Raw genomic sequence first — 27,315 nt, forward strand, 5'->3', positions numbered from 1 at the left:
CAATTCAAACCAGACGAAGCACGTGAAAAAGGAAGGGTACCCGTATAAATACGGATGCAGCACCTGACGCATAGCAATGGCTACCTGGTAAAGCTTAACTGCTAAGCTTACGACTCGAACCAAACTACTGTAGCTGTATCGTCATTCATTCGACCTAAATTGTGTCTCATATTACAATGGACCAACTTTGTTTCGATTTGGAAGTGCGGCCTAAAACTTTTCTCTCCCCTTGAATTTCGAGTCTCAGATTTCTGGTGTGGCTTAAATTCGGGAAATTCTTTTTTTCCTCGATTTTTGAATCTCATTTTTCAGGTCTGGCTTAGATTCGAGTGCGGCTTAAATTCGAGTAAATACGGTAGATTTTTTATCTATCCAATTACATTATATCTAATTATCACTTTTCTGAAAACATAATTAACTCTCCATGTGTTACTTTTTTTTTTGTGTAAAGTGGAGTAGTATAATGGAACAACTAGCATTTCTTCCTCAAGAATTTCTGCCGATAGTGCTGGTTCAACAAGATTACTTTCTGTGAGGATGTGCTCATAATACACAAGCATAATCTTGAAACTTCACTCTATGATAAATTTTCAAATCACCTTGTGTCTTTGAAGGACTAGGCAAGTTGTCGTAGTTCCTGTAGGACATTACAATATTATTTTCTTATGTCATACTAAAAGATTTTCACATGCAACAACCACAAAACACTATCTGCTGCTTTGGCAACGAATGCTGCAATGCTACTGCAGCCACATCCATCCCTTCCAAAAGACGCCATATCCCTTTAAACCACTGTAGAATTCCTCAAAAACTTTTGTTCCCAAGTAGCAGTGTCCCACTGTACAGGTAATTCTACTAGTGTAAGCATTGGGCTAGTAGCATAGGACCTATGTTTTGTCAACTGTCGTCAACGTCTTCAGCTAATAGTAATGTGTATACTACAAAATATGTAAAAATTAAGGCGAAAAGTACCATTAACTCTCTGTAAAGAGGTGCTCTGCTTAGTATCACATTTCCCACCTCAGCTTACATGCAATGTTCATAAACAATGAGAATTATATATGATCTAATTATTATGTATTTGATGAATTTTATATTTGAATGATATACGTAATCGAGTTGAATGGGAGAGAGACGGGGAAAAAAGAAAAAGAAAATAGACCAAAGTGATAATTGAACTGCCCTGGAGAATTCCATTAGGGCCTACAGCCTGTAGAAAATCATCCTATCTTTAGTGAATTAAAAGTTGCTCTGAGAACTTCAAAGTCAGTTTTCATGAGAAGTTTTGAGTTGCAGCAAAATGCTTTGGATGATTGACATTTTATTTCTGAACTTCACATACCTTAATATTAAAAATTATAAAAATCTGATTGCTGTATGGTCCCCTTGAACGTCAGAATGATCAGGCATGGATATAGACATGTGGTCCCCTTTAACGTCAGAATGATCAGGCATGGATATAGACAGTGTTCCTACAGATAAGATAAAGGTGACAAAGGGCAGAAGATGTTGATGTGAAGCTCATGATATGGTCCACAACAGATTCTTAATTCTACAGTGGAGCACATGCTTATATGAAACTTCATGACAAATTAAAGCCAAGTGGCACATTTGGACTTTAGCTTTGTCTTTTGCAGATAAATTTTTGTCATATGAGTGTGTCACAAAATCCGACTCAGAGATTCATCACTACTTCTCTACCTAATCATCAATGCCACAAACAACACTCCTTTGTATACTCAGGTGGTGTAGCAACCATGGCAGAAAGATTGCCGCAGTAAATAACATGGCAACTGCAGAGGTTTGTTTTAGAATGCAGTTTTTTCTCTGTTGCACAGAAGAGATCTGTAGGTACATTAGAGGTTACACTGGCCTTGCTGAGTGACTCAGCAGGTATAACATTGCTTGCAAAAGGCAAAACCCTTGATTCCACACACAGTCTTGCACAAGATTAAAGTGTGAGGAAAGTTCATTACAAAAGAGATGTGCAACTTACAATGTGAAATTGTCAGTGGCTTCATATACGGAGTAGGGCACAAATATTTAGAAAATCTTTCCCAAGAAGGGGAGCATTTTGAGTAGCAATTACATACATTGTTTAAGTTAATGCACTGATTTATGAACATCTGAAAAACATTTGTAATCACTCTAACAGCAAGTGAGGTGTCTGGGTCTCACCTACTTTTACAAAAGGAGATTGAAAACTTCCCAACTGGAACTGAAAAATGATTTTTTTTACCACACGGAAACTTGTTATATAACTGTACCAGTATCATATGTTTCAAACTCTAGCAACTATCTTTAATTTCAGATAGAGCATGTGGCAGATGGGGTACAACCAAATTAAATGTCTGAAATTATGGGGAATCATGAAGTTTTTGTTTCGAAGAGAACACTCACACTGTGATATCATAAACACTAACAGAGAAATGTCTTTCCTAATGCATTGTCAAAATCTTTGTGTTTCATTTCACAACTAGGAATTTCATCACTGAATTATGAGAAGGATGGATTACTACTTGCTATATAGCGCAGACAGGCACAATGAAAAGACAAACAAGTAAGCTTTCACCAAAAAGGCCTTCATCGAAATCAAACAACAAACACACACACAAAAAAAACTAAAAGCACACAACCTTAGTGTAAGCAGCCAGAGATTGTGGTCATGTGTGTGTGAGGTGTGTTTTGTGAGAGTTTGTGTGTGTTGTGTGTGATTCTGATGAAGGCCTTTTTGGCTGTCTTTCAGTTGTGCCTATCTACGACTCAGCATCTTCACTATATGGAGAGTAGTAATCTATCCTTTTCATAATAGTGTAATTATTCCATCCTGAATTTTCCATTGTTTAATTCCATCACTGAAGATTACATATAAATGACATCTTACAAAAACTAGGTGTAGGGGAACAGAAAAGGTACATATTGTCTTCCTACACTTACAAAAGGTATTTGATGAATACACATCATCATCTACTAATCAATAGAAAGTTTTCACAAGAATGTGATCAAATCAGTAAATATTTGATGAATAAAATCCAGTCTGTTATACTGGACTGCGAATGTCCAATGGAAACTGAAGAAATGTCAGGTGCGCCCCAAAGGAGGGTAAGATGGCCTCCGATGTTGACAATATACACAAATGATTTATTGGGCAGGGTCAGTGTCACTACAGTAGACAACAGTTGATCAACAATCTTAAAAAAATTAGACTCAACTTACACTTGATGTAGTGAATGCCAGCATTCTTCAAATGTTGATATAGAAAGATAATGCTGATAATGGAGAGAGAAGGAATCCAATTTAAGCTTTTAACAGAGGGATCATAGTATTACTAAGATTATTTCTCTACAATTCCACTCTCAAACAGCATGTGAGAAAGTAATACTGGAATCTTTCCATGCCAGCTCTGATTTCTCTTATTTCATCATAATGGTCCTTTCTCTCTGCTCAGTGCTTTGGCATTCAGAACAGAAATTTGATGATCAAAATTTCGTGAAAACCTCTCATCACAACATCCTCCCCCCAGTGAGGTGGTGCACCCCAGCTTGCTCAACATATTTGTGACACTCTCTCCTCATTTCATGATGACGCAAAACAAACTGCTCTTCTATAAACTTTTTGAATGTTTTCTGAAATCCTCTCTGAAAAGCATTCCATACCAGGCAGCAATACTCTACAAGACAAACAGACATAGTGTAGGCTGTATCTAGAGCATGTCAAATCATGAAAGTATTTAAAGATGACATTAAAAAGTGATATGAAAAGGGACTAACAAGTAAAATCAGTACTAGGGAAGGCAAATGGAAGACCTAAATTTGTTGTAAGGGTTCAGGGAAAGGGCAATGCACCTACAAAGGAAACTGCATACAAGACACTAGTTTTACAAAGTCTAGAGAGCTGCTTCGGCAGCTGGAATCCTCATTAAACAGGCACAATGAAGGACAATGAACGAATCTGAAAACACATTGGTACAGCCTGTAGGACAGTGTAACAGAGCTGCTCATAGAACTTAAATGTGAATCTTTGGAAGAAAGATGACTTAGTTCTCATACAGCTCTGTTGGGTAAATTTACAGAAACTGTATTTGGGGAAGGCTGTGTGACCATTCTACTGTCACCATTGTACAGCTCTTGTGGAGATCATGAGAATAAGATGAGAGAGATTAGGACATGTATAGAAGCATACAGAAAGTCATTCTCTCTTGCTCCATACGAAACTAGAACAGTGCAAAAATTCACTAACATTAGAGCAAAGTACCCTCCGTAATGCACTGTCAGTGGCTTGTGGAGTATACACACACATGTAGATGTGGAACTCTGCAGTGGGGATAGATATCCTACTATTCTTTAAAGTTCATAGCTTGGAGAGATGTCCTGCACATTTTTCAATGATAGTAACATTTACTTTCAGATGCACTTACATGTAAATTTAAGCTGCGTAAGTTTATCAGCAATGGTTCAAAAAGCAAGATTTTTGCATCGAAGTGCTAACTTAAGTTTATAATCCTCCCAGCATCAAGATTACAAATATTAAAGAACACAACATTAAAGACAGAAAGTAGCTCCAAAACAGGCAAGCAATTATAAAAATTTTAAAGCAGCACACACAATTCTTGATCTACTCACCGGAAGCCGAATCGGGGGATTGCACATAAACAGAGGAAGAAATACAACATTAAACCTTGAACCATTTCAACATTTTTAAAAGATATGCAATTAACATCAAAGGCTGCAACTTACTTTCGATAACAGTCATTCAAGTTTTGCAGCAAGAGTGTGAGGCCTTCATTTCCAAACTCTTGTACCCAACTAAGAGGATTATTGGTGAGAGCAATACGTAAAGATTCTATACAGTTGTACTTCTTGTTGACACTGAGATCTGGAGAATACAGGTACGCAATATAATCTGCTGGCTTGTCAAACCTGCTGCGGGTTTCCTGGTAAAAAAAAGAAACAAAACAAAAAAAAAACAAAAAATCAACATCTGCTACTGTAAAACATTTGGAGTTTCCAAACAATTTATAATAACTGGTAAAAATTAAAATCCTTGAAGCTAGTGCTCTCAAAGTTTCTTTCACTGGATTCAGTTCTGGTATAGGAACATTTCCTCACATAACACACTGTATTCTTTTATAATGAAAGTAATACTAATGCTAATACTAATAATAAAATAACACAAATTCTTATAGTGTACAAGCTGCAGAGTACCTTTCATCATGAAAATTGACACCTCAAGTAATTACTAGAAAGCACTGAATGAAACAAAACAAATTATTACGGAACCTTCCATGTTATCATTTACGTATTCTAAAGATTTTATGAAGATTAGGTTAATTCAGGAACTAAATTAGTTCATGCCTCTTCTCCCAACTTCATCTGCACTATTTCATGTGTTTGTAAGAACACCTCAGGCTGCTGATTACTTAGCCACCAACATATTATATGGGAGGTAGAAACAGCCTGCAAGCAGTATTGCATTATTTTTAATCTATATTCACAAGTTCAAAATTTATGAAAAAAATATGTCTGAAATAAAAATTAATTCTGCACTATAAGCCTGCCAAAATTTCATTCTTCACATTGTCAGTTTTTTGTTATCCTGTCTTCATTGTAGATAGATTTTCAAGTAGACATACTACAAGGACACGATGAAACGTTCTCAGCATGGCACACAAAACCTGTTGATTTCTACTACAGTTTATTACTGTTATGTTGCAATGTAGCGAAAGTCAAGTGACGACTTTAACTAGAGAATAGTTTTGTTTACATGACTTCTTGAAAGTATTAGCATTTGTGCAACTGATAAGTGGGATATTGTGCTACCATAAAATTATTTGTTTTCAGTGATTTACCACCAACTGAAGTTCATTCAAAGCTGGAATTATAAAGTTTTTGCTTCTCAAGTTACAACAGTTATGAAATGCAAGGCTGAATTTAAATGTGGCTGTACCTCCCTTGATCAAAATATTTTTTTTTGTTCAGTGTAGAGTTAACCCTTTGACTACTATTGGCAAGTTAACATGACACGCTCTGCTGCTCTCCAGGTGATGTTGACGAATTTAACCACAGTCTCTGGGTGCAATTGACAAGTTAAACCAGACTCCTTGCTGACCCCCCAAGTGCCAGTGACAAGTATCGATGAATCACTACTCAGGTACCATGGTACTGCCCCATATTTCAATAGGCTTTCACAGTTCTGGCCACTAAGTTGTTTCGTGTACTCTGTCTGTCATAATCTCATTATGCAGCATTTGACTTCACTTTACATTTTATCATCATGAGTGGCATCAGTGTTGTTTTCATCACTTATTATATGAGGAGCAAAACAGACAGACAATCTAGTTCCCACACCTGTCTTTGCTGATGACCTGACTTTACTGGTAAATGACATGTGAGAAGCTTCTATGCAAATCCAACCACTGCATGTAACAGCAGAGAAAACAGGTATATTGATCAACATTCGAAAGACTGAAATCATTTAATATTGAAGACACCCCTAGAACAATAAGAGTCAGCTCCACCAAGCATAGCAAAAGAACTTTGGAGAATGGGTTTCAGCCAATCCCAGTGAAATGGTCGCTCTCAAAGAAAGGATAATCAAACAGAATATTGCAAAAATAAATAAATAAAGCACACCTCTAAACATCTATTATATCAGACAGACACTATAACAGCAGTCAGACCTCTATGCAATGGGGTGCCTATCCCTAACCAAGAAGACCTCAATAACAATTCTCTAATTATAAAAAAGGAAAAAGCCTGCAAAAGATCCTACCAGATGGCAGATGATGGTACAAACCTAATCGTGAAACCCACTAACACCAATAAAACCTCACAGATGCCATCATCAGAATATGGCAACTAGCTTCCTATGGCCACCTGTACACATTGGGTCCCCAAGGTCTGACCTATTAGACCTCCAAAGTAATGAGTGAAGATAAAACCACTAGATCCATGTAGGTCAGACAAATAGAAAAAGATGTTGCAGAACTTCATATCAGACAAGACTTAATAACTACCAGAGATGACTAACATTTAGCTAATGAAACCAGGTCCTTACTAACATCCCTTGCAGAAGTTACCCACAACAAGTCCAGGATATGGCTCGAGTTATCCACGATTGAGTTCACCAGGAAAATGAAGGAATACTCTATGAACAGTAAAGCTCAAGGTACTAACAAGGAAACTGACACACACACACACACACACACACACACACACACACACACACACACACACACACACACACACACACACGCGCGCGCGCGCGCGCGCGCGCGCGGTTGCGGCTGCAGTAAGTCTGCCAACTCTGCCACAGATCCTGAAAGCAACAGTCCTAAGTCATCTATGCCAGCAGGTATATCTCCGTATGTACATCTTTTTAGAGACTGTTGCGGGGCTCAGCTGTTCGATAGAGGGTGTCAAATTAAACACCTTTCAGCAATCAAATTTCCAAGCTTAGCAGCCAGTTTCAGCATTTTACTACACCGTCTTCAGGCCCTTGACTGATGTGTAGGAAGAATCTACCTCGGTTGTGAGCAGAACAGGGGCCAGCAATAATAGTATTAGTAGACATCTACACGCTACAGTGATCACTTCAACCATCACCCAACCCCGTTGGCAGGCATTCCACTGTGCATTTAATCCACACCAGAAACTCTGCATTAGGTCTGTTGTAACTCAAAGGACATTTATAATTGAAACAATTCATTTCATCAAAACAGACATGCTTCTGGAATAAAAAGAATTGTGATTTGTGACTGCCGAACTGACTGGATCTTACATTTTATAATTTATACAGGAACAATAACAGAAACTGAGTTCCACAATTCAGTAAAAGATGGTGACTTAGTAGCAACATTTACAAAAGTGATATCACTGATAACTATCATCTCTCACAAGCAATGAATCTGCATGTCAGCTGAAAGTAACCAACAGTCTTCAATTAAAAAATATTCCGTTAACTAAATCTGAATTTGTTTATTGAGCAGAGTGAAGAATATATGCAATGTAGCAGTATTATGGATTTGTAGCTAAGAAGGAACACTGAACAGTGGGTGCATATTGAATGCAGCACAACTTTTGGTATGGGTTTCCAAAATCAGATCACAGACTATTGCAGGAAAAGCCATCTTTATGTCTCTGTAGATTTGCAAAAACTGAATATGCAGAGTAGCCACAAAAATAAAAATTAATTTTTACACCTACAACATTTGTCTCAGTAGTGGCAAATCTTAGAGGAACAGATGGAAAGATTACAGAAAGCACTCCAGAACATTCAGCACGGGGCGAGGCAGGCTGCTGGGGTAACACCAACCCAGGCAGAAGCCCAAACACAGTCTACTTAGCACAGGCAGACACATTAGGTGGTGGTGATGCAGTGCTCAGATTGGCATGTAGCTAGCACAACTGCATCAGCCAAAGCACATTCACTGTACAAAAATCATTTGCGTAAGTGCTCCATGTTACATTAGGAAACAATATTTTAAAGTGGTTGACAAACGGCAGAACCTGGCTATCAAGGGAACTAAAGACCAATGCAAGACATCACTGGTGACAAGAGTTAGATGCTTCCAGTAAGACCTGGAAATGAAACATAAGTGAACCGTCTAATAGTTATATACAAAAGTGAAGATTCCAAAGTTCTTAGAAGAAAGATGGTGGCAATGTGTTTGTCGCAATCTGTCTGTCAACTGAAGAGCAAGCAGCACTTGGGATGGCAGATGTGGCCATTCTCAGAGGAATGCTACAACTGCTTTCTCAGGAGAATGCAACAACTGCTGTACAGGATGGCTAACAATAGTTTCCTGTCATGCACTGCAGTGCAGAGTGTGGAGATATACATAGATTCTGTTGATGTATGTTTTTTACATGTGTTATATTATTTTTGTTTTCCATATAGTATCAACACATTAATGGGAAAATAAACACTGGATATTTTACACTCTTTTTCACTACAGATGCAAAAGCCAGACTATGGAAGAATCAGTACAACTCAAGAAACAGCCTGTAGGTTTTCCTTGCAGTGTAGTGAGATAGGGAGGTGGGGACCTGCCTGCTTGCTCTTCAGTTTGCAGACAGACTATATTGGCAATGTGCAACAGCATTCTTATTATATTACAGAATTCCTATAAAGGTTGACATACAGCAGTATCAGTGCTCAAGTTTACTATGAAATATTGGTGAGAAAGACAAAACAATGAACTTGAGAACTTCTCGTCCCACCATTATCTATCACATGTATTACAATGGTCACAGAATATCATTATGTTCTTATATTGATTTGATATTAGGAGACATATACAAGTAGCATTTGGAGAAATACCTGATTTAAGCCTTTAGAATGCATGATGAGCATTTTCTTCTTTTTGACGGTCGGTTGGTTCCGGAGGGGTTCTTTCTTTTCGTCAGTAAGGTTCATATCATTCTGCAACAGAAATTACAATTTAATGGCATGAATCTGTTACAAACAGGCAAAAAATAAAAATAAGGAAACAAATTGGTGACAATGCTATGATTTTCTAGATCGCGTTGAACACTAATTTGGCACTAAAATGTGCAATCACAAGATTGTGCTGCGTGAAAATTATGAAACAAGTTGTCACTTGTGATTTGTGCTGATGTTAAAAAATGGTTCAAATGGTTCTGAGCACTATGAGTGCTAACTTCTGAGGTCATCAGTCCCCTAGAACTTAGAACTACTTAACCCTAACTAACCTAAGGACATCACACACATCCATGCCCGAGGCAGGATTCAAACCTGCAACCGTAGCGCCACGTGGTTCCAGACTGTAGCGCCTAGAACCGCTCGACCACTCCGGCCAGCTGCTGATGTTACTACCAAATCAATGATATTTCTGTTGATAATGGGAGATTATTTAAATAATGTGGTGCATGTGTCCAATGTTGTTTAAATTCTCACTGCCCTATTTAAAAGCCAACACCATATCATTATTGAAACCTTTATGCATAACATTTACAAATAAAATAATCATTTATAGTTAATTATAATTAATTATTCAAACAGTTAAGGGATATGAAAATTTAATACTGATAGGTGGGCTGAATTCAATAATAGGAAAAGGAACACAATGAAAAATAGTAGGTGAATGTGAACTGGTGGAAGTAAATGAAAGAGAATGATATCTGGTACAATTCTCTACAGAGCATAATTTAATCCTTGTTAATACTAGGTTTAGGAATCAGGAAAGAAGGTTGTAGATAAGGAAGAGATCTGGAGACACCGGAAGGTTTCAGATTGATTATATGATGGTAAGACAGAGATTGCAGGACCAGATTTTAAGCTGTAAGAAATTTCCAGGGGCAGATGTGGACTCTGTTCACAATTTGTTGGTTATGCACTGCATGTTAAAACTGAGGGAATTGGAAAAAGGTGGAAATTAAGGAGACGGGATCTGGATAAGTTCAAAGAACCAGAGGTTGTTGAGAGTTTGAGAGGGAGTATTAGGCAACGATTGACAAGAACAGGGGAAAGGAATACAGTAGAGATGAAATAGTGAAAGCAGCAGATGATCAAATGGGTAAAAAGGCAAAGCCTACCAGAAATCCTTGGTCAACAAAGGATATGTTGAATTTAATTAATGAATGGAAACAATTTAAAAATGCCGTACAGGAAGTAGGAAAAATGGAAAACAAACCTCTAAAAATGAGACTGACAGAAAGTGCAAAGTGTCTCAGCAGGAATGGCTAGAGGACAACTGTAAGGATTTAGAAACATATATCACTAAAGGACAGACAGATACTGCCTACAGGAAAATTAAAGAGGCCATTGGAGAAAAGAAAAGCAGCTTTATGAATATCAAGATCTCTGATGGAAAGGTGGAAGGTGGAAGGAGTGTACAGAGAGTCTATACAAGGGAGATGTACTTTAAGGCAATTTTATAGCAATGGGAGAGGATGTAGATAAAGATGAGATGGGAGATATGGTACTACAAGAAAAACTTGACAGAGCACTGAAAGACCTAAGTGGAAACAAGGCCCCTGGAGTAGATGGCATTCTGTCAGAACTACTAATGCCCTTGACAGACACAGCCATGACAAAACTCTTCCATATGGTGTGCAAAATGTTATGAGACAGGTGATGTACCATGAGAATTCAAAAAGAACACAATAGTTCCATTTCCAAAGAAAGGAGATGCTGACTGATGTGAGTATTACCTAACTATCAGATTAGTAAGTCATGGTTGCAAAATAATAACACAAATTCTTTACAGAAGAAGAATGGAAACACTGGAAGGAGCCAGTCTTGGGGAATATCGTTTTGGATTCCAGAGAAATGTAGGAACAGGTGCGGCAATACTGACCATATAACTTCTCTTAGAGGATAGGTTAAGGAAAGGCGGATCTACATTTATGGCATCTGTAGACTTGGAAGAAAGCTTTTGACAGTGTTGACTGGAATACTCTCTTTGAAATTCTGAGCTAGCAGGGGGCCAAATACAGTGAGCAAAGGCTATTTACAAGTTGTACAGAAACCAGATGGCAATTAGTTGAGTGTAGTAGCATGAAAGAGAAGCAGTGGTAGAGAAGGGAGTGAGACAGGGTTGAGACCTATCGCTGATGTTATTCAGTCTGTACACCGAGCAAGCATTAAAGGAAACTAAAGACAAATTTGGAGTAGCAATTAATGTTCAGGGAGAAGAAATAGAAACTCTGAGGTTTGCCGATCACATTGTATTTCTATCAGAGACAGGAAAGGACTTGGAAGAGCAGCTGAATGGAATGGACTAAGTCTTGAAAGGAGAATGTAAGATGAACATCAACAAAAACAAAACAAGGATAATGGATTTAAATCAGGTGATGCTGAGGAAATTAGATTAGGAAATGAGACACCGAAAGTAGTAGAGGGAGTTTTGCTATTGGGTGGCAAAATAACTGATGATGGACTAAGTAGAGAAGATATAAGATGAAGACTGGCAATGGGAAGAAAAACATTTCTGAAAAAGAGAAGTTTTGAGGAAGTATTGAATAGAAATGGAGGAAAAAAGAAATCTGTGGTACAAGCTGAGAGAAGACAGGATCGTTTGATAGGACACATTCTGAGACATGTAAGACTCATCAGTTTAGCACTGGAAGAAAATATGGAGGTTAAAAATCACAGAGGAGATCAAGAGATGGATACAATAAGCAGATTCAGAAGGCTGTAGGTTTCAGTAGTTATTCAGAGATGAAGAGCACTGTACAGAATAGAGTAGCATGGAGAGCCACATCAAATCAGCCTTCTGGCTGAAGATCACAAAACAGTTAATTCTCCTTGAAATGACAGTAGATCCACATAAATATGCGACATTCACATTTACATGAGTTGTACTAATTTCAACTAACTTTTTATGCATGTTGTAGATGACTTTAGCTTTTTCACTGAAAAATTCAGCTGTTTCATCAGTATCACTGAGATAGTGCACAGTAATGTAATACGCGAGCAGCAGTTAAGGGTATATGAAATATCTGACACACATAGCTATAAGAATAAAGATTAAAGTACTTTTTATTCAGATCATTAACTACAAGAATGCTTTGTACAAAACAGGCATGGCATTTGTTGAATACTAACTGACAGCAATTGAAAAAATAAATTGAGTGGGATTTTAAAATGAATTCAGCTAATTATGTACACCGATTTTGATTACCAAAAATGTTTTAACTGCTGGGTATCTTATAAAGTTCACAAAACTACATTTCAGTAGTAGTATGCACACAATGGAGAACACTGATTTGAAAGAAGTTTCCACAAAAAGGTGCAATCTGAATATAAAATATTTCACCTTGTATTTATAAATCAACAGCTGTTCTCTTGTTAAAATAATAAGTGTATTCTGTTAAAATATAATTTACAATTATTCCTATGTCACAAGGATCCTCCAACCAAAGTACAAAAGCACATTTAAGTAAACAGTGTCCAATTCGGTAAAAGTCAAATAGCTCTGTCCCAGTGGAGAGACCAAGTGTGACTAACTGCAGCTTTTTTTGTTAGTTACTAATGACAACTTTCTTTGACAATGAGATTATTGCCATTAGGAAATAACCAGTTTTATCACACTGCATTCCTTCTGAACTTTATTGATTGCTACATCAGCTTACTAATTCCCTGGATTCTTACATACCTGCAGAACAACAGACAGCTGTTGAAGCACGAGAGGAAAGTTCTGCATACACTTCCGCACTCTCTATTATGTGCACGTTTGCTGTAATGGTTTTAGGGCATCCATCCAAAGACAAAAATCACTTAATTTCAGTAAATCCAGAACAGGCAGCAAATACTTTTTTCTTTTGAAACAGAAAGTTCTTTTGGAGACCTTGTCTTTTAAGTCCCTGATACATAACAATCACACAGATTTACATCACAAATTTGGCCCAGAAATACTGGTACATCTCCTAAACTTTGCAGAGCTCTTAATTCTCAGTTCAGATGACTTCATATACATGAATAAATGGATAAAAAGGAATGTACAAAAAACTTAAAACCTCTTTTCCCTGTCCACAACTTCTGATTCGTAATTTGTGTTTCCACTGATGTGTCATTATTTTGAGTGATGAGGATGAGCAAAAGATTGAAATGTTGGTAATACTGGAATGATACTTCCTGAAGCCACCATGGAAGTGACTAAGGAACTGTTGAGATTTAAAGATATATATAGACAATGTGGCTGTTGATCACTTCCTCCACAGTCTTCCACAAACAAAGCAACACTAACAACTGATCACACATGGATAATCCTTCCCAGATTTAAGTAGGTGGATTAAAGCAGATTTTCTTCACAAGTCTGGAAACTGCCCTCCTGCCCAAACAAATAAACAAATTAAAAGAAACAGTTCCTATTGTTCTGCCTGTGAGGCATCTCAGCATATGGTAATAAACTATCATAACCACATCTTACAGTCACGGAACAAGATAATTTCCCAAGAACTGAAGGCTGGATGCTTCACAAATGTGACCAATCTCATTTGTGACAGATTACACATTTGTGGCTCCTTTCAAAGTATATAAATGTGGTTAGTTGGCTGTAGCTGTAGCTATAGCACACACTTTGCTGAGCACTGGTGGTTTACTTTTGGATATTGCTCTGCCTGGTCAATGGACCCCAATTAGTGATCACTGACCACTTCCTACTAACTGGTATATGTTAGGGAAGGCCAGCATAATGAGAGGTCAGTGGCCAATCATGGCCCCATAACAGTGCAGAGTTGCATGCAGTGCTTTATTTTCAGAATAAATAATACTCATGACAACATTAAACTCACAGCAGCTCAACCCAGTTAAACTATACTTACAGTTATCCCACCCCCCTAGACATATGGTAGAAAAGCCCCATTCATGTCATGTGTGTTAAAATCCAGAAAATACAAAGTAATAAAGCATTACTTAGATGCTTGACTAGGTTTGTACAGAAGCATACCTCACATTTTGGTTAATAATTTCCTTCTTTTGTAAATATGTTCTTTTTGTACAGCAATGTAATAATAAACTACTTACCAGCATTTCCTCAAATCTTTTGTTGAGGGTCTCTTCGTCAAGCTCCTCAATAGATTGTGCATGTTGTTCCTCGATCTCATTGAAGTCCGACTCTGAATGTGGCCGGGGGATGTGGCTGCCATTGCCACGTCCACCTTTCTTTGGCCGAGAGAAAAGGTCCAGCTGCAACAAAAATATATATTTAGGAAACACACATTAAACAGAAGGAGATGATTTTTTCTAAGAGACACTCATACTACAACATCTAAAGATGCTGCTTCATTGTGCAATTTCTTTTGGTTTCTTAATGTGATACAATGCATCCTATTAGTTAGACAGGACAAAAACCAGGTACTGGCATGTTCTGCAATACCATAATATTTAAAGTTCAGTAGAACAGGGTTAACTGCACAAACAAATCCTCTTGACCAATCAGATTTGAAATGGCCAATTGGTATTTTCTGTAACTTGTGTATTGAAAAATAAATGAGTGTGCTCCGTGGTGAGGCCCTGCAAAGAACCACAGTGAAACTGAGCCAGACGTAGTATTTTTATTTTAAAAAGTTGCCAGAAACAATAAGCAAAAAAGAAAATGCTATTCGCAAATAGAGTTAAATCCCCAAACCTTCAACTTTTGTCGTTTGCTGATTATCCCTGGAGAGTACTAGCTCTGATTCTTTACTAATCTAACATAAAATATCTTAGAACCACAAATAGTTCAGTAGCAGTGCACTTTTAGTGTCTGCAGCTGTTGCATTGCATGCCAATTTTGGTACAATTCTTGTGATGAAAAATGGGAACTGAATACAACAAACCATAAGTAGATTGTTGGTAGCCTATCAAAACACTCGTTCCTATGTTTCATAAATAACGTTACTTTGTATTTCATTCTATTAGATTAGAATTTAATCATATCACTAACTCTCATGCAAACTGTCGATTTTGCAACCTAACATAGACACCAGCCTATGCTAAAGATCAGTCTGTTAGCCCATCAAGTTTTCTTTCCATTCTCCACATCAGAAACAAATGTAATCAATTCACATATTCTGCCAAATCATTAGATCCTATGATTTTCAATCGTGTATACTGTCAACTGACTGGCCAAGACCAACATCAAGAAACTGCCAACATCAGTACGAAACCTGAACACTGTATGTGCACTTTAGCCAGTAGTTCTATTTGATGATGAAACAAGTATTATACTGAAGCCTAATGGATAAACACTTTAAAATTAATAACTGGATCTCTGCTAATGGACTGCTGATGAACTTGAATAAAACACAAAACGCGCAATTCTGAACTGCACAAGGCCTGGCCGAGTCATGAAAAATAATGCGCGAGGGTAAATCAATAAATGAAACAGAATCTTCTAAGCTATTGGGTGTTTATTTTGATAAGATACTGAACTGGAAGTCACAAATTACAGATCTTAAATGCATAAGTTCTGCAACTTTTGTACTATAGAAAAATTGAGTTACTTATGCTATCCTCAGTCCCTAACTGCTTATAACATCTCATCTAAGGTAATTTTTCATTGAGGAAAACAGTCTTTATTGTTCATAAGTGCATAATGGGGATAATATACCCACTATTGTGTCTCTTGTAGATAGCTGCTTACACAGTTTGGCATAATGACAAAAGCCATTGTCATTATGCCAAAATATATATATATATATATATATATATATATATATATATATATATATATATATATATATATATATATATATATATATATATATATATATATCTCTAAAAAGAAAGATGATGAAACTTACCAAACAAAAGCGCTGGCAGGTCGATAGACACACAAACAAACACAAACATACACACAAAATTCTAGCTTTCGCAACCAATGGTTGCCTCGTCAGGAAAGAGGGAAGGAGAAGGAAAGACAAAAGGATATGGGTTTTAAGGGAGAGGGTAAGGAGTCATTCCAATCCCGGGAGCGGAAAGACTTACCTTAGGGGGAAAAAAGGACAGGTATACACTCGCACACACACACATATCCATCCACACATACACAGACACAAGCAGACATTTGTAAAGGCAAAGAGTTTGGGCAGAGATGTCAGTCGGGGCGGATGTACAGAGGCAAAGATGAAATTGAAAGACAGGTGAGGTATGAGCGGCGGCAAATTGAAATTAGAAATTAGCGGAGATTGAGGCCTGGCGGATAGCGAGAAGAAAGGATATGCTGAAGGGCAAGTTCCCATCTCCGGAGTTCTGACAGGTTGGTGTTAGTGGGAAGTATCCAGATAACCCGGACGGTGTAACACTGTGCCAAGATGTGCTGGCCGTGCACCAAGGCATGTTTAGCCACAGGGTGATCCTCATTACCAACAAACACTGTCTGCCTGTGTCAGATTCACCTGGTCCTACTCCAAATCCCATGCCACTTTCCTTGACGTTGACCTCCACCTGTCCAATGGCCAGCTTCACACGTCCGTCCACATTAAACCCACCAACAAGCAACAGTACCTCCATTATGACAGCTGCCACCCATTCCACATCAAACGGTCCCTTCCCTACAGCCTAGGTCTTCGTGGCAAACGAATCTGCTCCAGTCCGGAATCCTTGAACCATTACACCAACAACCTGAAAACAGCTTTTGCATCCCGTAACTACCCTCCCGACCTGGTACAGAAGCAAATAACCAGAGCCACATCCTCATCTCCTCAAACCCGGAACCTTCCACAGAAGAACCCCAAAAGTGCCCCACTTGTGACAGGATACTTTCCGGGACTGGATCAGATTCTGAATGTGGCTCTCCAGCAGGGATACGACTTCCTCAAATCCTGCCCTGAAATGAGATCCATCCTTCATGAAATCCTCCCCACTCCACCAAGAGTGTCTTTCCGCCGTCCACCTAACCTTCGCAACCTCTTAGTTCATCCCTATGAAATCCCCAAACCACCTTCCCTACCCTCTGGCTCCTACCCCTGTAACCGCCCCCGGTGTAAAACCTGTCCCATGCACCCTCCCACCACCACCTATTCCAGTCCTGTAACCCGGAAGGTGTACACGATCAAAGGCAGAGCCACGTGTGAAAGCACCCACGTGATTTACCAACTGACCTGCCTACACTGTGAAGCGTTCTATGTGGGAATGACCAGCAACAAACTGTCCATTCGCATGAATGGACACAGGCAGACAGTGTTTGTTGGTAATGAGGATCACCCTGTGGCTAAACATGCCTTGGTGCACGGCCAGCACATCTTGGCACAGTGTTACACCGTCCGGGTTATCTGGATACTTCCCACTAACACCAACCTGTCAGAACTCCGGAGATGGGAACTTGCCCTTCAGCATATCCTTTCTTCTCGCTATCCGCCAGGCCTCAATCTCCGCTAATTTCAATTTGCCGCCGCTCATACCTCACCTGTCTTTCAATTTCATCTTTGCCTCTGTACATCCGCCCCGACTGACATCTCTGCCCAAACTCTTTGCCTTTACAAATGTATGCTTGTGTCTGTGTATGTGTGGATGGATATGTGTGTGTGTGCGAGTGTATACCTGTCCTTTTTTCCCCCTAAGGTAAGTCTTTCCGCTCCCGGGATTGGAATGACTCCTTACCCTCTCCCTTAAAACCCATATCCTTTTGTCTTTCCTTCTCCTTCCCTCTTTCCTGACGAGGCAACCATTGGTTGCGAAAGCTAGAATTTTGTGTGTATGTTTGTGTTTGTTTGTGTGTCTATCGACCTGCCAGCGCTTTTGTTTGGTAAGTTTCATCATCTTTCTTTTTAGATATATTTTTCCCACGTGGAATGTTTCCCTCTATTATATTCATATATATATATATATATATATATAATGGAAGGAAACATTCCACGTGGGAAAAATTATATATAAATACAAAGATGAGGTGACTTACCGAACAAAAACGCTGGCAGGTCGATAGACACACAAACAAACACAAACATACACACAAAATTCAAGCTTTCGCAACAAATTGTTGCCTCATCAGGAAAGAGGGAAGGAGAGGGGAAGACGAAAGGAAGTGGGTTTTAAGGGAGAGGGTAAGGAGTCATTCCAATCCCGGGAGCGGAAAGACTTACCTTAGGAGGAAAAAAGGACAGGTATACACTCGCACACACGCACATATCCATCCACACATACAGACACAAGCAGACATATATATATATGGTCTTTAAATATGTCTGCGCGCGAGTGTATACCTGTCCTTTTTTCCCCCCTAAGGTAAGTCTTTCCGCTCCCGGGATTGGAATGACTCCTTACCCTCACCCTTAAAACCCACTTCCTTCCGTCTTTCCCTCTCCTCCCTCTTTCCTGATGAGGCAACAGTTTGTTGCGAAAGCTTGAATTTTGTGTGTATGTTTGTGTGTCTATCGACCTGCCAGCGCTTTCGTTCGGTAAGTCACCTCATCTTTGTTTTTTATATATATATATATATATATATATATATATATATATATATATATATATAAACAGAGTGTATGTATGTAGTGCTAGATTTCTAACATAAGAGGTACTGTGACCTTCAAGGATTTTTCTTTTGGCATTTAGACTTTGACACATTGTTTTACTGCTTTTCTGAGTATTTTGAAAGTGTGAATACAACATCTGTTATACATCCCTTGAACCAGAGACAAAAGTTCTATTGTACCATGTCTCAAATTCTACTGATCTTGATTTCTTTTCGTCAGAGGTACCAGTGAGTACCATCGCAAATCAAGCACACTATGTACTCAACACAAACTGAAATCATATCTACTTGATATCAACTACGCCAAATAATTTCTCAATGTGTGCTGTGGCGTTTTTTGATAGAGATATTGTGCATAGTTAAGTACAAATCACTAAAAAAAAAGCACCTTAAGACAGATGTGTAAATATGGCCTCCATGTTGTCAAATTTTTCACTGAGAAATTGTCCTACAATTGCAAAACTGACTCATTTAACATCAACTGCAGGGGGTTACTATTAGAATCAGTGCAATAAGCAAACAAAAAAAGCTAAATTAAACATCAGTAATTGGCTGGGTACTAAATTCAAAGGGCAGCGGAAGCGAAGGGAATAGAACTGCCTTCACTCCAGCCTTTGCCTTAACATCAGGTTTACTTCTAATACAATAATGTAAGGCATGAGGTTTTTAACAGAACAAAATTAGGTAGTTGCACCACTATGAGGATGCAAATCAGGTTTAATTCAACAAAGGCTGCAATGGTCAAGAGCGTTAGTAACCTTTGAGATTGTACATAATGAGTTGATCTTTGCCAAGGCGTCAAAGACGCCATTATCAAAACCTCAGAGTTTGAACAAGTTCGTGTAATTGGTTTATGAGCGGCTGGATGTTCCTTCTGTGATACTGCCACTGTATATGATTTCTGGCAGCGGTTGTCACGAGAATGTACAGTTGCAAGAAGACCGGGGCCCACATGGCATTACCGAGAAGAAAGACTATATCTTCAGCGTATAGCTCTGGCACATAATACTGCGTCTGCAGCAGCAATTTGAGAAGCAGTTGGCACCAGTGACATAATAAACTATTACAAATCAGTTACTTCAAGGACAGCTCCAAGCCAGATGCCTTGGAGTGTGCATTCCATTGACCTCAAACCACCCCTGTTTGCGACTTCAGTGGCGTCACATGAGAGCTCGTTGGAGGGCAGGGTGGGTGTCTGTTGTGTTTTCTAACAAAAGCTGATTCTGTGTCTGTGCCAGGGATGGCTGTGTGGTCAGTTGAGGGCCAGCAAACAACCTGCCTGGGTGCTAGAACACCGTACCTACCACTGGAGCTATGGTCTAGGGTGACATTTCATATGACAACAGCAGCACTCTCGTGTTATCCCATCCAGCCTGAGTGCAAATCTGTATGTCACTCTGGTGATTCGGTATGTTGGGCTGCCATTCATGGCCAGCGTTCCAGAGGGTTTTTTCGCTCGCCCGCATACCGCTGTTGCAGCCCAACATGCTCTACGGAGTGTCGACATGTTGCCTTGGCCTGCTTGATCACCAGATCTGCCTCCAATTGAAGACGTATGGGACACCACTGGACGACACCACAAGTGTCATCCACAAACAGCATTAATCCATCTGATTGCAACAGGCAAAGAAATCCATTCCATAAAATGACAACCAGCACCTGTACAACACAATGCATGCACATCTGCATACTTCCACCCAACATTCTGGTGGTTACACTGATTATTAATGTTCTAGCATTTCACATTTGCAAAGCTATATCTCGCACTTACATTAACCTGTGATCTTGCAATGTTGATCATTTAATTCTGTTACCTAGACAAAAGTAATCCCGAAAATTCATTACCCTACATTAACTATTTTTTGGTGCTGCGATTTTTTTCCGTCAGTGTACTTTCCCCCCAGTCTAACTACTGACGAATCACTGAATGTTTATGATAAATTCCACCATGTAGGTCACTTAAGGCTTAACGTCTGAGTGTTGGAAAATGTGCAGCACTTGCTTATCAGCTTGACGCCTACGAGGAATGCTACAGCAACAATCTTTTGCCGTTCCCGAGAATGCAGAGTACTGACACTACGTCGCTAATAGTGTTAACGAGGGAAATGCTGCACAGGAACGAACAGAACTAGAGAGCTAAAGACGGGCACGTGAAGCACGTATAGTGTATACGTATTCTCCCAGCAGAGGATTTCATTCAGATTTGATGTTTCTGTAACCCAATGACATCGTGGTCGACAGAATACGTAAGTCACAATAGGTTACTACCTATATGACGAATTACATATACAACTGTAAATATTTTCCATATTACATTAGACGAATTGCGGCATTCCCGTCGTAATTTCCCTAGGACAGCAGTAAAAGTGGTCTTTTAGAATGACACTGCAGGATGCACGGAAAGCATTAATAAAAAGGCCCAAGAACTCTGTTGAAATATCTGCACGAATTAACCCACGACTAGCGCTATAAGGTGGATAATTATTCCGCTGTAAGCGCTATGAACGCAGCTGGTGGTCGTCTCATTAATGCTTACAAATCACTACAGCTGTTCTAAGGCTCATTTATGGAATGAATCACTGAAATACTCGTATGCTGTTCATCAATTCGGAACACCTGATGTTTGTGGAACAGAAATATTATCTTTGTGAACAAAACAATAACTTATTGGAACGTTAGCATCTTATCTGCTTTAGAAATCGAAAAAGAAGGGAGGGAGGGAAGTTCGGGGTTTAACGTTCCGAAGACTACGAGAGACGGAGAGCACACTCTCGGATCGGCGACAGATACGGAAGGAAATCAGTCGCATTGTTTTCAAAGGGACCGTCTCGGTTTATTTAGGAAAACCACAGCCAGGGCGTCCGGTTGGTGATTTGAACCGCCTTCTTCACGAACACGATTCCGGTGTATTACCACTACGCCGCCTCTCTCTGTGCTTTACAAATGACAAGGTGTGTTTGCCAGCACAGAAATAACTGAGATCAATGCACTTTTGAAGACGAAGCCACTAGACACGTTTGCTCAGATTACACAGCACAAGTAACTCAAAATATACATGTCTATCCGATACAAACTAATTGCTGATCTCCATTCACCAGTTGCGAATCTGTCAGTGCAATTTTAGTTCAGTGACTAGCCCTATGTTTTGCGGAACGAAAAATGGGCAAACATCTATTCGATCGTTGACGCTGATTTCTCGTTCTGCGCTACAGTTACACAACTCTTTCACAATAACGATAGGCGATCTTGACGCTCCCCGCCCTATGTGAACAGAAGAGTTAAATGGACGTTAATGTACACGAAGCATAGAAGATATTTCTTAAACACTGTATTCTGATGCATTCTTTATGCATATTTAGGATACACATATTTTGGAAGTTTTCCACATAATCACCACCAGTATCATTTTTCAAAGGGTCTGTAACTGGTTCTTTTTTTCCATCGTTGAAAAACAGTACTGTACATCCAACCTCCTCGCCACCTGTAAATATATTTCCATCCAAGAACTCTCTAATCTTAGGAGAAAAGTGGAATGACTTTGTATGGAATGTACAGAGCACGATGAAAAAGCCAAAACTTCAGCGACAATCAAGATGCGGACGGCACTGTTAACAACAGCAATCTCAACAACATTCTTATCAGTTATTTTGAATAGCGTGGCCTATTTTTTATGAACTCTTGTGGAGCTTATAAAGTTTCATCGCCCGTTACAGCCCGATTTAGGGTAGGGGAATCTCAGCGTCACCATCTACGGTTGTGGTGAACTACTGGAAGAACTATCTGCCCTGAAAGACTGAAAATTCACGCGTCCGTATTGCAAATCCCATTAACCTTCCAGACAGATTGCCAAGGACATCAGTCGCAAGAAGTGGTGGTTCAGCTGATTACAGCACCAAGAGAAAAGACTAGGTTTTTTTCTATTCGTTAAATGCATAATTTTCCGTGGCGTCATTCCTTATATGTGATGAAAACAACTATTCACTGTCGCTAGGGGGACTTCGTGTTACCGTTAGCACTTATTTTCTTTCTACAGTGCAGCTTCGCTTGGATACGACTTTCATTTTCACGTAAAAAATAACGATCTGAGCTGAGACGTGTGAATTCCGAAGAAGCACAACCATCCAAAGCCCTCCACCTTTTTTATAAAAATAGTCGTATACACCACCCGCAATGAAGATTGACCCGTGCTAGCAAAACGTCTAGAAAATCGTTAAACAAATGTCCGCCGAATATTCCGAGACAGAAAAATGTTCAAGTGTGTGTGAAATCTTATGGAACTTAACTGCTACGGTTATCAGTCCCTAAGCTTACACACTACTTAACCTAAATTATCGTAAGGGCAAACACGCACACCCATGCCCGAGGGAGGACTCAAACCTCCGCCGGGACCAGCCGCACAGTCCATGACTGCAGCACCTCAGACCGCTCGACTAATCCCGTGCGGCTATTCCAAGACAGAAAATAACTGGCAATACATAAACATGTAGCTACGAATGTCTCTACAAATTTGTAATAATATAAAGTTTTAGGTCTCGTGTCAGCGACCTGACATGGTTCCACTGTCATCACGTACTATTCATTTTTGCGGGCAAATTATCAACGCCCGCCGACAGAGCGTTAGAATCCGTAAACCAATTAAATTGTAGCCTCCAGATGTCCGAAGGGCTAACGAACGCTTAATTAAACGCGAGTGCTCAAGAGGCGTCACGAAACATCGGAATCCTGCCCATAAGACGCGATCCGCAGCGAATGTGTTCCTCTGAAAGGCAAGGGCGTGCCCCCCCCCCAGAACGACCTTGTCCAATAAAGCATTGTGGTTCGGGCTAGTGATTTCTATCTTTTCGTAGGAAAGGGCATATTAAGATTCAAAGACCGTCCACAACATAACACGCGGAGCACAAGTTTGTACTGACCGAAGGCTGCGTTATTATCAATGCTATTATCTCGATACTGATCTAAAAATATTTAAGGACATCGAATACACCAATACACGATGGCCAGGCAAAAAGAGAGAGCTTCTAGAACGCGAATCCAGTGTTACTTTTCGTAGAAGAGGATGGTGGTTCTAAATGGGTCTAAAATATGCAAGTCATACAAAGCAAAACATTGTCACGTAAAATACCTTGTTAAATGACACGGAAAAAATATAAAAGCAGAGGAAGTCTGTCGTCGTCTTCTGTCGAAATCATAACAAAAAACTGTAGCTACTTCGTGTTTCATCAGACGTGTTTCACAAATCTTCCGGACATGAGTCAATTTCTGTTTTCCCAGCACCTCCTCCCATCCATACCAGTCAGACTGGGAACTTAGTGGGCGCTCATGGACCCGGAATAGTAGTATTGCAGCCGAGTGGGTTTCTTCCGGTCTGATTGGAAAAGATAAGATTGGTGACAAGTAAAACAAGAAGCCAGCTAACATTTGGAGTAAGTAGAAGGAACAATTCAGTATACATTAAACACAAAGAAACTTACTCCTGTTTACGCTTTTGGGAAAGACACCTTCGCACTTGAAAGATCAATGCTTGAAGTTTCCGTAAAAGCTGTCTTACGCGAATTCCACTCAGTTTCTTTTTTAATTGGCTTATTAGAGACGGCAGTGGTGTATACTAGGACATAAAAGCAATCGGCTTGTTTAGTTACGGACGCCAGGGATGTGGAAATATAATGTTGTTGTTGCTTTTTGTTGTTGTTATCGTTGTTGTATGGGATACATGACAAACCGCTAGAGCTCTTATTATGCAGTCATATATGCAAACCTGGCGTCAAACCGAAGGACAGGTTGAGTACTGGTGTTCTTTATTAGGCAATATCCTACTGGAGATGGTATGCCCTTGCCGTCTTCCGTCTTACCCAGCCAGTATTGAAAATTAACTTCGATGCAAATTAGCATTTCTGATATGAAAAAAGAATCGCAGAGGTGGAAAAAGTGGCAAGTGTCAAAAAAAATTCTGTAACCGAGTGGCTTTGGGAGTTGTAGTCAGGCAGTTACACTCTGAGCCACACCATACAATCATTGTAAATTAAAATACACCAAAACTAACAAAATTAGGGAAAATGCTAATGGGAGAAGTGCACAAAACAATGTAGTCTAAGGAGCTGTAATATAAAACAGGCTGCATGGTAAGAAACAGTTTTATGACTAAGCGAAGTGTTCTTCCACAGTACAATGTACAAAAAGTGAGAAATGAACAGAAGATTGCCAGGTTACAAATATCGGGGTCCAAATTATTGTTCTCTAAGCCCAGTGTGCGATAGAGGTGAATAAATACAAGTAGTGAAGAATATGATACAACCCGTCAGCTTTGCCTAGTTAAGCTACAACCGTCAGCTTTGTCTAGTTATGCTATCAATAAATCAACTACCCGTCAGCACTATGAGGACTACGTCATACACTCAAGCGTATTTTTAAGTGACGAAGTATGGGGATCCCAACAGATACTATAGGCGTTGCGCGCGGACTATGACAATGTCTTCAAACATCTGGAAAGTATCGGACAATAGTGTTACATAGAGCTTTTCCTAGTGGTGGGAAGGCGACGACGAAGTGAACGTAACAACTGATATTACAAACTGAATTTAAAAAGTTGTGATACATTTGCTGGCTCTGCCAACTACAACCAAACTATGTATGATCTTTCAACCTAATGTTACAAATCAGTCCATCTTACAACTTCCATTTAAAAAAACAAACAAACAAGTGCCGACAATGACGCCCCTAATCAAAGCAGAACGGCAATATAGTGAATTTCGCTACATGACACTAAACAATTGGGTTGATACTTACGTTCCGTACAGACCAACACTTAGATGGTTAGTAACAATCCAAACATCACAAACATGAGAAGAAAACTAAAACGAAACTGAAGAATGGATTTCCGCCAGGCCACTTCTATTGCGGTAATCTGGAGACCGTCGATCGGTCGGTCGTTAAAGAACACACACACACGCTGTGCCACCAATGCCAACAGTTGACGCTGAATGTACTGCATTCCAAGTTAGCAACATCTTACAGTCGCGCCAGCATCTCATCTACAATGAAAACAAAACACCTCACTACACCGCCGCCTGCTCTGGGGCAGATCGCATCCTCACCATCAGATCCATTCCGAAAGCACTGCTCGCAAATGGCGGGACAATCGGTTGTTCACTCCACTGAAGGGAAAGATGACTGCCCGTGGCGGAGGTACACTGATCACGGACGCTCAGCGGGGATGCGACAGTGTGGGATTACCTGGAAGATGCTACTCAGGTAATACATTCTCGCACTCGCTTGCGCGGCCGGGCGAACACTGAGGTGCGTAGCCGCTGCCGCGGCGGCGTCCTCCAGTAGACTTGGTCAAGGTGGCCACGTGACTCACGTTGACATCAGCGCGTTATTTTACTGGCTGAAGTCAAGGCGCGCCGCCAGGGGCGCACAGCTGCGCTGCACCCACGCCGAGCCAAAGCAACGGCCCCTGCAGCGCCTGGCTTCGGCCTCAAGCGTTCGTTACCGTAGTTGGCGCGCACTACTACTAGTGTCTGGACTGCAACACAGTCTCAGTGCCGGCTATCACCGATGACTAGGGACTGTAGTTTACCCTTCTTCTACCTACACTTGCATATATGTTACCCTAGTTTGTCCACGAAGCTGCCGCACTTGTTAAGTCAATAGACTATGGTCAGGAGGTAGTGCATTTCAAATCACCGTCCTACTACGTTCACTCTCCGCCGGTAGACAAATATCACATAGTGGTAACAGCCAGATCACGCCCCATCGCCTTGTTCATCTTCTATCAACGACTACAATGCTTATGCGGATTCAAATGTCCTTCCCCCTCCCCTTCCGTCTCTCCCCGACCCGCGCCAGAATGATTCCGTAAGGGGATACGGAATCACCTATCCCCGCAATGTTAATATATGCCTACTATAGGGAACATTTTCTCACAAACTACTGGAGACAGAGAGGTAAAAATTTTACTGTATGTGCATTCATATGTTACAACAATACTGAAACAACAGTTTATTGTCAAAGTATTTTCTTACAGAGATATTGTACATTTATTTTTAAGTAAATTTTTTCCATCGCTTTTTACTAGACTATCACCCCTAAGTCTTTTGTAAATCAAGTAATTAAAAAATCGTTGTTTCAGTATGTAATAGGGACCTATGTCACTACGTCATAAAAATTTCAGACTTCTAGGTTGACCAGTACCTGAGATAATGTTCCTAGATGAAGTAAAAAGTAAACTTACGGGAAACGGAGAAAGAAGATTAAAACATTCCTGATCCGTAGCTAATACCCCCTTCACAGTCTTCATAATCATCTTCAAGTCTTCTTTTGGCACCCCTCTGCACCTGTCTTGCTTTTTTCACTAATGTCTTGATTATATTATCAGCATGCCTTAGTCTGTGCTGATC

General features: G+C 39.8%; 1 protein-coding gene across 4 annotated transcripts in view; it reads right to left on the reverse strand.

Moving 5' to 3' along the window:
* LOC124711166 (protein diaphanous) overlaps positions 1-27,315 on the reverse strand; it is a 372,431-nt gene that overhangs the window by 67,324 nt on the left and 277,792 nt on the right. For 2 of the 4 annotated variants that reach the window (XM_047241082.1, XM_047241086.1), the window contains exons 2-4: positions 14,491-14,652; positions 9,322-9,423; positions 4,737-4,933 (exon numbers count right to left, since the gene is read on the reverse strand). In XM_047241082.1, coding sequence (XP_047097038.1) covers positions 4,737-4,933; positions 9,322-9,423; positions 14,491-14,652 — 461 coding nt within the window. Of the gene's footprint in view, positions 1-4,736; positions 4,934-9,321; positions 9,424-14,490; positions 14,653-26,010; positions 26,269-27,315 lie in introns of those variants that run through there. The other 2 variants (XM_047241083.1, XM_047241085.1) reach the window with 2 other exon arrangements.

The sequence above is a fragment of the Schistocerca piceifrons genome, chromosome 8 (genome assembly GCF_021461385.2).
Source record: "Schistocerca piceifrons isolate TAMUIC-IGC-003096 chromosome 8, iqSchPice1.1, whole genome shotgun sequence".
NCBI lineage: Eukaryota > Metazoa > Arthropoda > Insecta > Orthoptera > Acrididae > Schistocerca > Schistocerca piceifrons.